Genomic DNA, 13,511 nt, shown 5'->3' on the forward strand with positions numbered 1-13,511 from the left:
CACATTGTATTAACTTAGGCCCAACAACTGCTACCACGCTCGATCACACATTGTATTAACTTAGGCCCATTCAATTCCTTCAATAACTGGGCAACTACCAACTAATTTCTACCCAATTCGGGCTCGACCCAATTCCCTTTTTACTTCAGCAGTACACGTTGCAAGTTCCGTTGGCTTGGCTTAGACATAACCCATAAAATATGTAAAAAATTAGCCTAGGGTCCACTATAGCATGTTTCTAACCCACTTAGTCCACTGATCAAGTTTCTAACCCACTAAGTCCACTAATATGTATTTGGTAAGGCATAAAGTCCACTACATTTAAAAAGAGAATTATTGCCTAACAGAATTACCCTTCCATTCAAATCCCATCAATTTAGCCTATTATCCTCCCTTTATCTCTTCTAGTTTTGAAATCAAAATCCCATCAATTTAGCCCATTATCCTCTCATTATCCCTTCTAGTTTTGCAAATCATGCCAATCATGGGTATCTCTCTCTCTCTCTCGTCTCTCTCTATTTGGAATGTTGATCACGTCAATCACGGATATACTGATCTTGATATAGATTCGTATGTAACGTTGTTGTACTTATATAACGTTATATAACAGTCGAAGATTCTTTTTTTCTGATACACTATATATAACGTAGTGGACTTTATGCCTTACAAGAACATATAACATGAGATACTTACGTTTACATCTGAACGTAATATACTTGTTTGTCAGTTCACATTTAACATGAGATACTTACATTTTACGTTATATACTCATTCATCAGCTCGCATTTAACGTTATGTACTCATTCACTCATGACAGAAAACCACATATAACGATATTAATGATGCAAACCTAAAATGATTTTTGGTTGTTTAGGTTTAACCTTATATAATGTCAATATAACGTTATTGTACATATATAACGTTATATAACATTATATACTCGTTCATCAGTTCACAGTTATTGTGAGATACTTACATTTTACGTTATATACTCATTCATCAGCTCGCATTTTAACATTATATACAATGCAGTATAAACCTTAACATGCCATCAATTTCAATTTATCCAAAATGTACGACCTAAGTCAGTGGGCAAGTCAAAACTTGTTCAAAATGAAACATCATTAATGTTCGAACCATCGAAGACAAAGTTTGTTCAAACCCCCACAAAAAATAAAAAATAAAAATAAAAATTGTCCCAATGACACCATCTCAGTCATTCTCTATCACCATCTCATCAGTTCATCCGTGCTGGAGGATCTATCCTTGCTATTGGCGGGACATTATATGTTCGTTCCACAGGTACCAACTTTTTATCTTTCTGATTTGGTTTTCTCATTCCTGCAAAAATACACAGAGTTAAACATATGCAAATATATATAACCTAAACACTAGCATGGTAATAAAGTAGATTCAGAACAAAAACAATCCAAAGCCAGCAAGACATTAATAAAACACGTAACATTATGTCATATATATAACCATATATATTTAAGGTGAAAACATGATATATAACCTTCCGCAAGTCTACTGATCATATATAATATTTTATCAAAACTAATATGGAACATGTAATATTTGTATGTTGTTGCAATACAATGAAAATGATACGGTATATCATATATAACCATATATATTTACGTTATTGAATTGGTCCGCGCAGCGGTTTATAGACCTGAATATATAACCATATATAAACTTATAAAATAGTCACATATAATGTTATATATTATTAACTGTCCAATTGTGCTTTACTAATGAGTTCCTATATATACCTTGAACTGTACTCAGTTACCAACATTGATATAACCATATATACTATCAATCGAATCCCTAACTTAATTCAACTATACCATACCAGATCAAAGATTGATATAACCATATATACTCACAATCAACACCCTATCTTAACTTAACCAATACCTAACCGATTAGAGTTTGATATAACTATATCTACTCGCAATCAAAACCCTAATTTAACTGAGCCAAACCATTTATATAACCATATATACGATGAGAAACATAATCTACTCAGAACAGGGTCTCAGAGTCGACGAATACCAATCATAAATTTTCCCCAGGATGCTGTGTACAAAACCCTCAATCACAGGGCAAATAACTTAGGTTTATATACGAAGAGAAACATACCTAGTGTATCGATTGCGTTGTAGGATCTGACGAAGGCGATGGAGAAACGAAGGCGAAGAACGGCGACTATCACTGAAATGAAGGCGACTAGATTTGACAAAGGCGAAGAACGGCGTCCGACTGAAACGAGGGCGAATCAAAGGCGACTAGCGCAACGGAGACGAACATGGGTGAACAAGTGCGATCGTTGGTGAACGATCGCGATTGACGAAGGAGGGCGACGATGAAGGAGGGCTGATGATGACGAAGAAGGACCGGCGACGAAGAAGCCCGACGACGATGAAGGACTCTCAGTCTGGTTCGTTGGGTCAATGGCTTTTTTTTTTTCCTCTCTCTGGTTCATTTTGGAAATGGGGGGAGGGGGGGAGGGTGGACGGGTTTTGTAATGGGAGTAAATGGATATATTTGACATGGAGGAAAATACGGAGATTGAGAAAAAAACGGGGCAATTTTTTTTTTTGAAAGGAGGGGTATATTAGACTAATCAGGGTTATTATATCTTTACTAATAGGTTAGTGGACTTAGGAGGTTACAGAATTTAGAAGTGGACTAGATGGGTTTGGAAAGTGCTATAATGGACTTATGAAAAATTCTCCCTAAAATATGAATGGACCCCTCAATTAAATTAGTATCATTGGCCATGCTGGAACTCCACGTACCAATCTGCCAACTCATATGCCAATTTTGCCATAGTAACGCCCATTACAATGATAACCCTCCAAATACCTACAACACAAAATAAACCCATAAAACTCTAAATAATAATATAAATAGACGTAACAATGATAAATTAGAGGGCGCGTATGTAAATATTTACGCGCCTATCACACCCCTCAACTTACATTTTGCTAGTCCTGAGCAAAGAAAATAAAATGCAACTAAAGAACACAAACAAAAATCGATAGTTCTTTTAAACCCCCAGGCGGCCCCGGTAGGATGAGTGAAGTCTCGTGAGGGTTTTCAACAGTGATCACCCACAAAACATCGTGAATCCTCTTCACATGAAACCCGAAAACATGTAAGACAGCTCAATGATAGCTCAAGCAAAGAATATGAAGCCATCGCAAAGAGATAAGGACATAAGCAGTTCTAGATACTATCAAGTCATAAAAATGAGTCATGACACCTATACACAAGTGAAAAATAACCAAAAGTTCTCTTCGGACCGAGTCTCGACTTAAAATCTCACCGTGTCATGCACTCAACAAATGAAATCACTCGAAACAAAGTGCATATTACACTCAATATGTGCAGGCAGACGTTATATAAATGAAAGCAAAATACTTCTGCACATAATGACACAAAAAGAACGCTCTATAAAGTGGACACACGATCTCATGAAAGGAATACCAAGTGTTGAAAACTCTCTCTATCCACCAATTCATAGCCCATTGCCCCTAGGATCAAATAGGACTTCAATTTTGGTGATAACGTTAGGTAAGGGAAAGTATTTCAAGGTTAGGGTAAAATATTCAAGTGTCCGAGAATAGGCCAACAACTGCTCACATAGGGCAAATATAACAATGCGTGCCCTCTTTTTTTCTTTAATTTTTTTTCCTTCTTATCAACTCCACCACATCTCTCTTTCCTACCTTTAACACAATCCCACATTAAGAACAAGTGTATCTCATTTTAACAATAAGTTGGTGTCTTCCCTTTTTGTTTTTTTTTTTAATTCCTTACAAGCCCATTCTTTTGTTGTTGTTTTTTTTTTTTTTTTCTATTTTTGAATGGGAAAGATCACCACCAGTCAAGCATAATTCTCAACTCCACTCATCTCCTTTTTTTCTCAATAACTCACCTTCACATCATTAACTAGCCGTTTTCAAGACACAATATAGATGGCGGAGCTCAACAAGAGAATGGTTATTATGCAAGAGGCTCAAATAGGCTTACAAGGGATAAATGTATGAAAGGAATAAACTAACCTGCTCAAAATAGCAAAGATGGCCTATAATCCTCTTCAATGGGCAACACAACCATGCAACTTTCCAAACTCAAGAGATAAGTAGGCAATTCAAAACATTTCCAGCACTCGACGACAAAAATAATGAAGGAAACAAACTGCCGATCGAGGGACTAAAAGAAGGAAACCTTACTGGAATGTCAACCCAACTAAACAGGGAACTACTTTTTCGCCTTTTACTGAACCCGTGTCATGAATTTAAGATCGGAACACAAAACAGATACCATAGCTGCAACAAAATAAGACAAACCTTTTGGATCAATGATAATTCACTAATTAGATAAATTTATGCAGTCTGTACCGTACTTGTATTTTCACACTAAATTAACCATCAAACAAGAACAGAATCAAGTTAAGGACCTTGATTTATGGAGTTTATAATATCCAAAACACTTCCACTTGGCCAAAATAACGATAAACATTACCGAAACAAAAGGATCCTATCACAAGGCCCCTTGCCAGTCCCCAGGAGTTAAGGGTATTTACATGAGGCAGGTAATGTTGGCATCCACAGGGTATTTACAAGAACAGAATCAAGTCGCCAAGTTTTGTTTAGAGGACTCCATAGCCTGTATTCAAGCTATCCATGTCTAATGTCTAACTCTCCATGCTTCTTAGCTTCTCAAATTTTATCTCGAGCTGTGAGGTGGACTTTCTGCATATGTTTTCAAATTTTATCTCAAATTTGAAAAGCTTTACAACACCGGATTTTCGTCACCAATTTAATTCAGTGCTTACTGGAATATATGTGAATCATTCTACATTGTTGAAAACACTAAAAAGAGCCAAAGTTAGCGTGAATTCCATATTTTCATGCAGGCATAGAATAAAATGAAAATCTTGTCATAACAAGGGTTGATGAACGAACCACTTGGGTTCGAGGTTGTATTCATTTATCTTAAAAAGAGGAATCGAAAAAGTAATATTTGTATGTATTCATTTAAAACTCTTTTTTAGATTCCCATCAATCCTATGACCCTACATATACGTTTCGGACCCTCTAAAGATGACCGGACGCGTTCATTTTTTGTCGGGTAAGTGGAGCCGTTCATTTAGTTTAAAATATTTTTTTTAGGATTCCCGTAAAATATCAGCTTAGTCAAATATCAATAACGACGTTTACGTAGCACCCAACTTTGACTCAAAATTCAGGTCTGGACTTGCAAAGTTGAATGTATTGTAAACAGTCTTACCGATATCCGACTAAGCTAATCTTTTATATAAAGCTTGTCAAAATATTTTAAACAAAATGAGCGATCCTGATCATTTTTTAAGACTCGTGATAGGTCCAAAACGGATTGTGTGGGATCAAATGTACACTGAGTTGAGTGGGATCCACCTCGGACTTCTATACAAATGATTTGAACCTTGCATTTTATTAAAATAGCTTTTAGAATGTTGTTGTAAAAAAAATTTAGTTCAAATTGAGTACCGGTAAGATCTTATCAATTTTTTTAACTTTTGACTCCTGTAAATTCAGAAACCAAAAATCGACTTAGGACCCTTAAAATAATATTTTGGACAAATTGAATTGCTCGGATCAATTGTGTAAAACCTCGATGCACGTCCCGCCGGTGTAAACTTGGTGCACTCAATGATTTTCCCACTCAATTAAGTCCCGCCGCCCTAGCTTCTGTTGCGTATATATATATATCCCTATAACCTCCTTTGTCAATTTTCGAACGTAGTATCACACAGTCAGAGAGAGAGAGAGAGAGAGAGAGAGAGAGAGAGAGAGAGAGAGAGAGAGAGAGAGAGAGAGAGAGAGAGCAACATGACTGTACCAAAAGGCTATCACTTTGCGCCTACAGATCAAGAACTCCTTCTAAAATATCTCGACAAGAAGTGTTCCAACGAAGCCCTGCCTTGTGACGTCGTTATCGATCGTGAGATTTATGGCGACAAAGCCCCGTGGCAGATTTTTACGGACGAAGAAGAAGACCCATGGGAGATATCCAAAACCAAAGACAAGAAGACAGATTTATGGAAGACAGAAGGTACAATCTACGTTTTCACGACCTTGATCAAGGCCAGCCAAAACAGGATTGCCAGAAAAGCCGGTTGTGGCTCATGGCATGGAGAGACGGCTCGTGAAGAAGTTAAGAACGGTAAATGTGCAATAGGGTACAAGACAACGTTGTACTTTGAGATTGCCGCCGACGAACCTATTGCAATGGACGGGCCTGTGAAAAAAGGCCATTGGATCATGCAAGAGTACTCTCTCCATGATAGCAATACTGATAAAAGTAAAGGCAAATATGTTCTTTGCAGGATAAAAAGATTCGACACAAAGTACACCAAGATTTCTCCGAAAAAAAGAAAGATTGTTGAGGCTGCCACTACTGATAATGACCTTGTAGTTCCGAAATCCGCAAAGCGTCCGAAATCTGCAAAGCGTGTTAGACCTGAGGTTATGCAAGAAAAGAAGATGGAGTGTGTTATTACTGCGACACCGGATACAGAAGTTGTTCCCTTCTCAAAAGATCAACAATTTGTGCAAGATCAGAATTTTCTAATGAGTGATGATGCGAATGAGTTAACCATTGAAGAACTTGAAGCTATTTGGGAACAGGAGGAGCAAGTGGCATTGTGATAATTCTGCACTAGTTCATTGAAACGATTCGTTGTTCATTTTTAAGTACTCTAAATTTCAACAAACTGCAGAAATGATAGTTTAAATGTTGATTGTTTTTTTATTTATTTATCAATTAAGAGTTTTCTATACCTTTGAATGTAAGGGCCTCTTCCATCAGCCTATTGGTTTGCTTCTGTTGTACGTCGTGTACTACACAATCTCTCCATGGAGGCACGCATTCGACATTTGAAATATCAACTGATTTTCTCCTTGTTAAATGTTTGCCATCTATTTAGTTTGGAAAGTATGGTTCATAAAGCTATTGCGGGACATAATTTCAGCTTGTGGTTAGTGAAATGTAAAGGTATTTTAACTTAAGATGAGATGATACAAAGAGGTCACTGTGTCATTTATATTTACCATTGTGGTTTATGCCAACATGGGTGCAGCTAGAATTTAGTAGAAAACCCATCACCAGCTTGCCAACGAGTTCCTCTTCGTAGTAGCTCCTGGCCTCTCTCGACCCTTTCTCCACGAAAAACACACCTTAGAAGCATTTATTTCCTAGATGTTCTGCCCCTCCCCTTGTACTTGCGTCTAAAGACCCACAAACTCATTTTCTTGCACAAGTTGCCAACCCAGTTATGTTAAGAAGACTTTATAGCTTGTATTCAAGCCATCCATGTCTAATGCCCATCACACATTACTCTTAGGTTCACAGATCTCATCTCAGGATATGAGGAGGATATTCTGCTTGCGTTCGTCTTTTTCCTCTAAGAAATGAATGCTACAGCCTTATGAATCTATTGTTTTCTGCATAACATAAGCTAAGAGTTGATCGATGACACCCACCTGTGAAGCCTGTACGTAGACCCCTTGGGACTGAATTCCCGCTCTTTATCTCGGTGACCATTTGGCTTGCGTGTGTGTTTTGGGAGGGGGAATGAAAAACAAAAGAAATTGGAGCTATAGATGTTAGTTTATTAGTAGTTCATTTTGCCCATTCACTATTTCATTTGTAATTAATCAGAATTTCAAGTAACTGCTGATATGATAATTCGAATAATGCGATTTTTTTAGAAGTTATGTTTTTGCTTTGGAATGTAGAGCTGCTTCTATTTGCTTGATGGTTTGCTTCTTTTGTACGGTATGTGGTACACAATCGCTGCATAGAGGCATGCATTCAACATTTTAAAATAGCCACTGAATTTCTCTTTCTGAAATGTTCACTGTCAGTTTATTCTTGGACACAATTTCAGGTTGAACATCTTTGACTTACGTTCAGATGATGCAAAGGGATAGGAAGGAGTCACTGTGTAATTTAATTCTTCATGGTAGTTTATGCCAACAAGATGTGGTTACAGATGAATTTGGTGGCAATCATGACATAAATGGAATGAGGCTGTTGAGAGGGCAGCAGCAACAATGTATGCGTAGATGCTGGTCCGTATTAACAAGAAGAAAGATTGCAGCTTGAAGCCAAATATTTCACTATTAGGGGCTGCAAAATTTTTCCTAAATGCTCCTCAAAACCAAGTAACAAGCAAGACAAAAATAGACCCGTGACGACAAAAACAGATATCAAACCTACAGCATTTGCAGCCAGGATTCTTGACGGTTCACCACATACACATATCAAAAACACCACAGCTAAAGCAGAAACTTGGTAGATGTTTCGCAAAGGCTCCCAAATTCTCCTATTTTCCTCATAAGATAAAACCTTGTGTCAGATTCTATACAAGCTCTAATGAAACTAACGATGTTCAAAATAACAATAGCTTTAAAAGTAACAATAACACACTTTTGAAGTTCTAATAGGTATTCACGGAAAAGCTTTAAAATTTACGAAAGCTACCCCGCCGTGTCCCCATATGTGTCCCCGCCGTGTCCCCATGTCTCAAGCTTGTTCCACCATAAAGAAAATTAAAATTAAAAAAGTATTTTGGCTTCTCCCTAGTGTGTTGCGTGATCCCAAACTGTCCGATACAGATATGGAGACTCGTAGGTGTGTCGGTGCTTCATAGGCCAGCTCTAACTCCAATATTCAATTACAGAAACCCATACCAAGTATCGTGCAGCTGAACCTAAGATGAAAACACGTGCCTACAACAAGATTTATATGCATGTTTTTGTGTGAATATATGTGTGTGCGCGTGTGTGTGTGTGTGTGTATATATATATATATATAGATATATATATATATAAATATATATATATATATATATATAAATATAGAGAGAGAGAGAGAGAGAGAGAGAGAGAGAGAGAGAGAGAGAGAGAGAGAGAGAGAGAGAGAGAGAGAGAGAGAGAGACTAAAGTAGGCACATTGTTAGAAGGCATTTTTTGCTTATGATTAGAAGGCTTCACTTATTTACCAAACAGAATTTCCTCAACTAGTGAAGATGAGTTCGTAAAGCTCTGTTTGTAGCCTAAGGCTAGCAAATCCTTAAGGAGAATGGATCACTGATTAACTTGCACAAACAGATTAGTCAGGAAGTTCATTACAGGTTAGGGAATCTACCATCCACCGCCAACTAATAGACCTTTTCAAAACAGTTGGACTCCATCTTCACTTTACACAACATTGAGTTAACAGAACTTTATAAGATTTATAGGCCAATGTGTCAAGTTCTCCTATGAGATCAAAGGCATAACTACTACCAAAGGGATAGATCAAAGACAATCCTAATAAATGGGGGACATGGTTCTTCCGTCTACAGACCTCAACAGTTAGTGTGAACATTATATGCATCTGCACTTTTGTTTTCATACTCTTTAGCTAAGTTCCAAATCATCTCCGCACACAGCTTTCTGAGAATTCATTCATCTCCAAAACATCGCCACTACAATCATGAAGTCCACACAAACAATAACAAGAAGAACCTTTACCTCAGACTGAGAATTCTGGATAAACTGCAACCTATCTAAATGTCCACATATAGTCCATGTCCATCGTAGCCCCTAATACCAAGTTAATGGTAACAAGGTAACCTAACGATGATCCTCGCTTGCACAGAATCTATTCAGTAAGATAAAAAAAAAAAATGCTCATATAATTCCCTTTTCTTTTAATTCAGCAGGTGGTAATACATTTTAAATTAACCAGTTGAAAAAACTAAACAGCTTGGCTGTTGGAACTCCTTGCAATCCACAGAAACCTAAAATTGCCAGCTAGTGTGCTTGGCCAAGAAATTGTGTCATCATTCATTTACACTTGTGAAAACACGGACAACCTATGTGACAAATTAGGTTGTCATGCCTTTCATTGCTATTGAGATTCAACTTTCTTTTCAGTTACCAGAGAAAGGTCTTTTGGTGTTCAACTTAGTATAATTAGGTAAATCCTGTACCAACAAATGTTGCCATCTGCCATCTGTTCAATCTCACAAGAACTGATAATTTCTTCTACTAAGCTAAACAAGGTTAACAGAGCAATTCAGTCAGGCAATTATCACGATTCACATGCCACGTGGCTAATGATGCACACCTGCAATCAATTGACTAATGTCTATTTGATCTGCCACATCACTGCTCAAACAATGTGGATAATGAAATGATATTATACCGACTAAAGATAATTGGAAGTCCAAATAGAACTTTGATTTCCTATTTGGATAGTGAAGTTTTGACTCACAAGTTGCAACTCTATCTACGACCTCGAACATAAATCCCAATAGATGACTTGCATGACAACTGACGGGCTACTCCTACAGCCTACAACCGAATAACTAAAAAGCAAATCCCCACTTTTGTTCCTAACCCCATATTGGGCTTGGCTCGAAACCAAGCAATCTCCAAAATATTGCATTCTGCATCTTGATGAGCCAAAAGGAGATATGTGTACAAAAGTTTCAGTCTTTGACCATGCAAAATAGAGTTTATAAATACTTGCCATCAAGTTTATCGTAGGCTTCTTCAGATATTTTGTATTTCTCTACAAGTGACGTGTCTTCTAGCCAGCCGCCAGAGGTAACTGATGATGGATCGAAATCAATAACATGCAATCGATACCTATAGCATAATAGAGATAAGCCAGTTATCTAACGAAACCATGGACCTATTTGCATACGATTTGCCAAAAGTATACTTCTAAGAAAACAACAAAAAAACAAAGAAGAAAGAAAGAAATCAAATAATGCAACACAAAGTAATGAGTGCTATTGGTTAACACAACACATTTCAAGGCACGACCTAATATTTCATTGTAATGCACCTTAAGCAACGATAGTAAACAAGGAACAAACTCTTCAATGAAAATAAAACTAGTCCACCCATGTATTGGGTATATCACAACTTCAGCGTCGAGAATTTATCCAAGCAGCATAAAAAACAGCTTGACACAGCGAGGAAAGCAGGGGAAAACAGCCGATCAACAAAAAAGCTGGGGAAAACAGCTTTGAAAAGAAACAGGAAAAATGAACGCGAGAGCATTTAAAGATATATTCCTTAAATGGATTTTCATTTTTGGAAATGATTTTCACACTCTTCTCTCTCTCTCTCTCTCTCTCTCTAAATATATATAAATATCATATATATCCATACGTATGTACATTTATATGAGTGTATCCATAAATCCAAAATGCCTATCATCTTTTCTGCATATCTATGTCTATATGTGAAACCTATGAACACAAATCTAAAGATCACGTAGAATGCGTAAACCAAACTAAGACAACAATAGAGAGAACTGGTTCGAATACTGCAAAATTAAATTAGGGCAAATCGGAGGTTCCACAAACTTCCTGCATATTTAACGAAACGAGCATCGCATAGGGTTGGCATTTAATAAGTCCCATATCGTTGTAGATGCTGGAATGCAAACTTCCTACTGATGTTAACAACATAGAACATCCATAAGTGCCTCATAACAGTAATAGAGCAAAGCAACTAGCACTGCATAAATCAAAATATGCAGAGTCACTTCTCACAACATAATGCTTCTATTACAGATCAAAAGAACACTACAAAAGCATAGTCAACTAACCCGTCCTGTGGAGAATAAAAACCAAGAGGCCTCGAGTTATCACTTAATTCTGAAATTTTGGCACCCATGTCATCATATAGCTCAAGTCCCATTGAATTAACAGAAGTACCACATTTTTTCCACATCTTTTCCTTCACGGCTTTGACTGTCAACTGTCAGAGAAGTAACAAAACTTGGTCACAGAACACATTGCAAGTAGAGCAAGTAAGCTAGTTTCGTGTGTCAAACAAAACCCCCCCTCAAAAGTAAATCAAAGAGCATATTCAAACAAATTGCTAAATGCCAAATACACTATGAAAACACTACAAGTTAATGCAGCATATGAGCAAAATGCAACCTAGCAAACTAAAGCCAGTGGACTTGAAGAACAATGCACATTTCAACATTGAAAATCGGTTATGTTCAGTACCTGAAGAGAAAAGCGAACATCAGTAGAGAAGCTCTTGAGGTTGGAATGTGTAATGCGTAAAAGAACTGACTCGTCCCCTTGAATCTGTAAGCGAGACCCCATGGCCTTGAAACTCAACCTCCGTGTGTTCTCCCCAACTTCTATAGCAAGTGACGTTTTCTTGTCACGTAATTGGGCCCTTTATCGTTTTATCTGGTCATACATACACATATGCATATTATCTACAATGACTAACTGGTTGACTAAAATTGAACAACTGCATATTCTTCTCAGTACATGATTGTTGAGGTTTTACGTGGAAGTTATTTCCACGTGAAAGATATCAAAAGTGCAATTGAATAAACATCGCATCATCTTTTAGTGCTTGGTTGAATGTCACAAACTTTCAGGTGTTTGGAGCACAGCAACAACAGCAGCGCATAAAATTAACGAGTACGATCTCCCAGTCCAAAAAGGGAATTAATACAAGCTAAAATTAACAAGGATAACTACCCTGATTTTGAAGCCAAACAACTTTTCTTTTTTTGACAGCTCAGGTGTTCGAGCCAGCTTAAGCATACTTCAACTAATCCTATGGACCAATCCCACCGTCTATTAGCGGGGGCCAATTAAATCCCACTGGCTGCTAGCAGGAGCCAGTTAAAACCAAGGCACAACTCCGTATGGACTCACCCCAAAGGAGTTGATGGCACCTTAGGAGAGCAAACCCTAAGTCCTGGGTTTGACCACTAGGCCAACCCCTTGGATTCAAGCCAAACTAGTTTGCAATGGCTTTAAAGATGAAAAGCGATATTACTGATATGGAAGGCTGAATTTTGAAACCAACCCATTTAGCACATTTATAAATGCAAAGCAAGACACGAGATCAATGAATGACTTTGCCCTCAAGCTCATCCAAAAGGAAAAAATAGTAGACAAATCTGTATCGCGTCGGTTAGATGAGAATTGGTAGTACAAAGGTAGAAGGAAAGCAACTGAATGATTAATAAAATGCCAAACAAATATCCGAAATTTTTGCAGAAATTATGAAGAAAAAAAGCCTAATTAAGTAATTATAGATCTTGAGAGAGAGAGAGAGGGGACCTGTTGGGATTTTGATTAGCTTCGAGCCATTCGGATTCGTGAGATCTCTTTGAAATTCTTTCCCTGCTTTTGGTGGGAAGTGGGAGCAGGAAAGGGAAAAAAAGAAAAAAGAAAAAAAAAAGACGGTTTTTTTTTTTTAAAAAACAGCGTCGTTTTTTGGGTTTAAGAACCCCTGGGGAATGTACGGACGTTTTTAGGGCCTAGAATAATCGGATCTGTTCATTTTTTAGAACGGGTAGAAAATTTTGATTTTACAAAAAATTATGTTAATCGGATACCAACTAGTATCTCATCGAGGTGAATTTAACTTCGTAAAAATTGGTTTGGCCACGTTGAATTAAACCCA

General features: G+C 37.4%; 2 protein-coding genes across 3 annotated transcripts; one reads left to right on the top strand and one right to left on the bottom strand.

Moving 5' to 3' along the window:
- The first annotated feature begins 5,888 nt into the window (after nt 1-5,888).
- LOC131327842 (NAC domain-containing protein 41-like) lies at nt 5,889-6,707 on the top strand. The gene has a single exon (XM_058360970.1). It carries the CDS (start codon nt 5,889-5,891, stop codon nt 6,705-6,707), a length of 819 nt encoding a protein of 272 aa, XP_058216953.1.
- A 1,354-nt stretch (nt 6,708-8,061) lies between these two features.
- On the bottom strand, nt 8,062-13,298 carry LOC131325900 (tubulin-folding cofactor B-like). 2 transcript variants are annotated; one of them, XM_058358379.1, is made up of 5 exons: nt 13,166-13,298; nt 12,083-12,274; nt 11,674-11,825; nt 10,582-10,700; nt 8,072-8,386 (listed from the first exon to the last, which is right to left on the bottom strand). In XM_058358379.1, the coding sequence occupies exons 2-5, from the start codon at nt 12,182-12,184 to the stop codon at nt 8,340-8,342; spliced, it is 420 nt and encodes a 139-aa protein (XP_058214362.1). In that variant the 5' UTR covers nt 12,185-12,274; nt 13,166-13,298; the 3' UTR covers nt 8,072-8,339. The 2 variants fall into 2 exon arrangements, with proteins under 2 accessions (XP_058214361.1, XP_058214362.1); XM_058358378.1 differs by lacking the exon at nt 10,582-10,700 and having other exon boundaries at nt 8,062-8,386.
- Nucleotides 13,299-13,511: the final 213 nt, after the last annotated feature.

This window comes from Rhododendron vialii, chromosome 5a, assembly GCF_030253575.1.
Source record: "Rhododendron vialii isolate Sample 1 chromosome 5a, ASM3025357v1".
NCBI classification, from domain to species: domain Eukaryota; kingdom Viridiplantae; phylum Streptophyta; class Magnoliopsida; order Ericales; family Ericaceae; genus Rhododendron; species Rhododendron vialii.

Coding starts and splice junctions, on each gene's coding strand:
- LOC131325900 (XM_058358378.1), bottom strand. CDS start 12,184: ATGGGGTCTCGCTTACAGATTCAAGGGGACGAGTCAGTTCTTTTACGC. Junction 11,826..12,082: donor ATGTTCGCTTTTCTCTTCAG/GTACTGAACATA, acceptor CTTCTCTGACAG/TTGACAGTCAAAGCCGTGAA. Junction 8,387..11,673: donor TTTTATTCTCCACAGGACGG/GTTAGTTGACTA, acceptor TGAGGAAAATAG/GAGAATTTGGGAGCCTTTGC.
- LOC131327842 (XM_058360970.1), top strand. CDS start 5,889: ATGACTGTACCAAAAGGCTATCACTTTGCGCCTACAGATCAAGAACTC.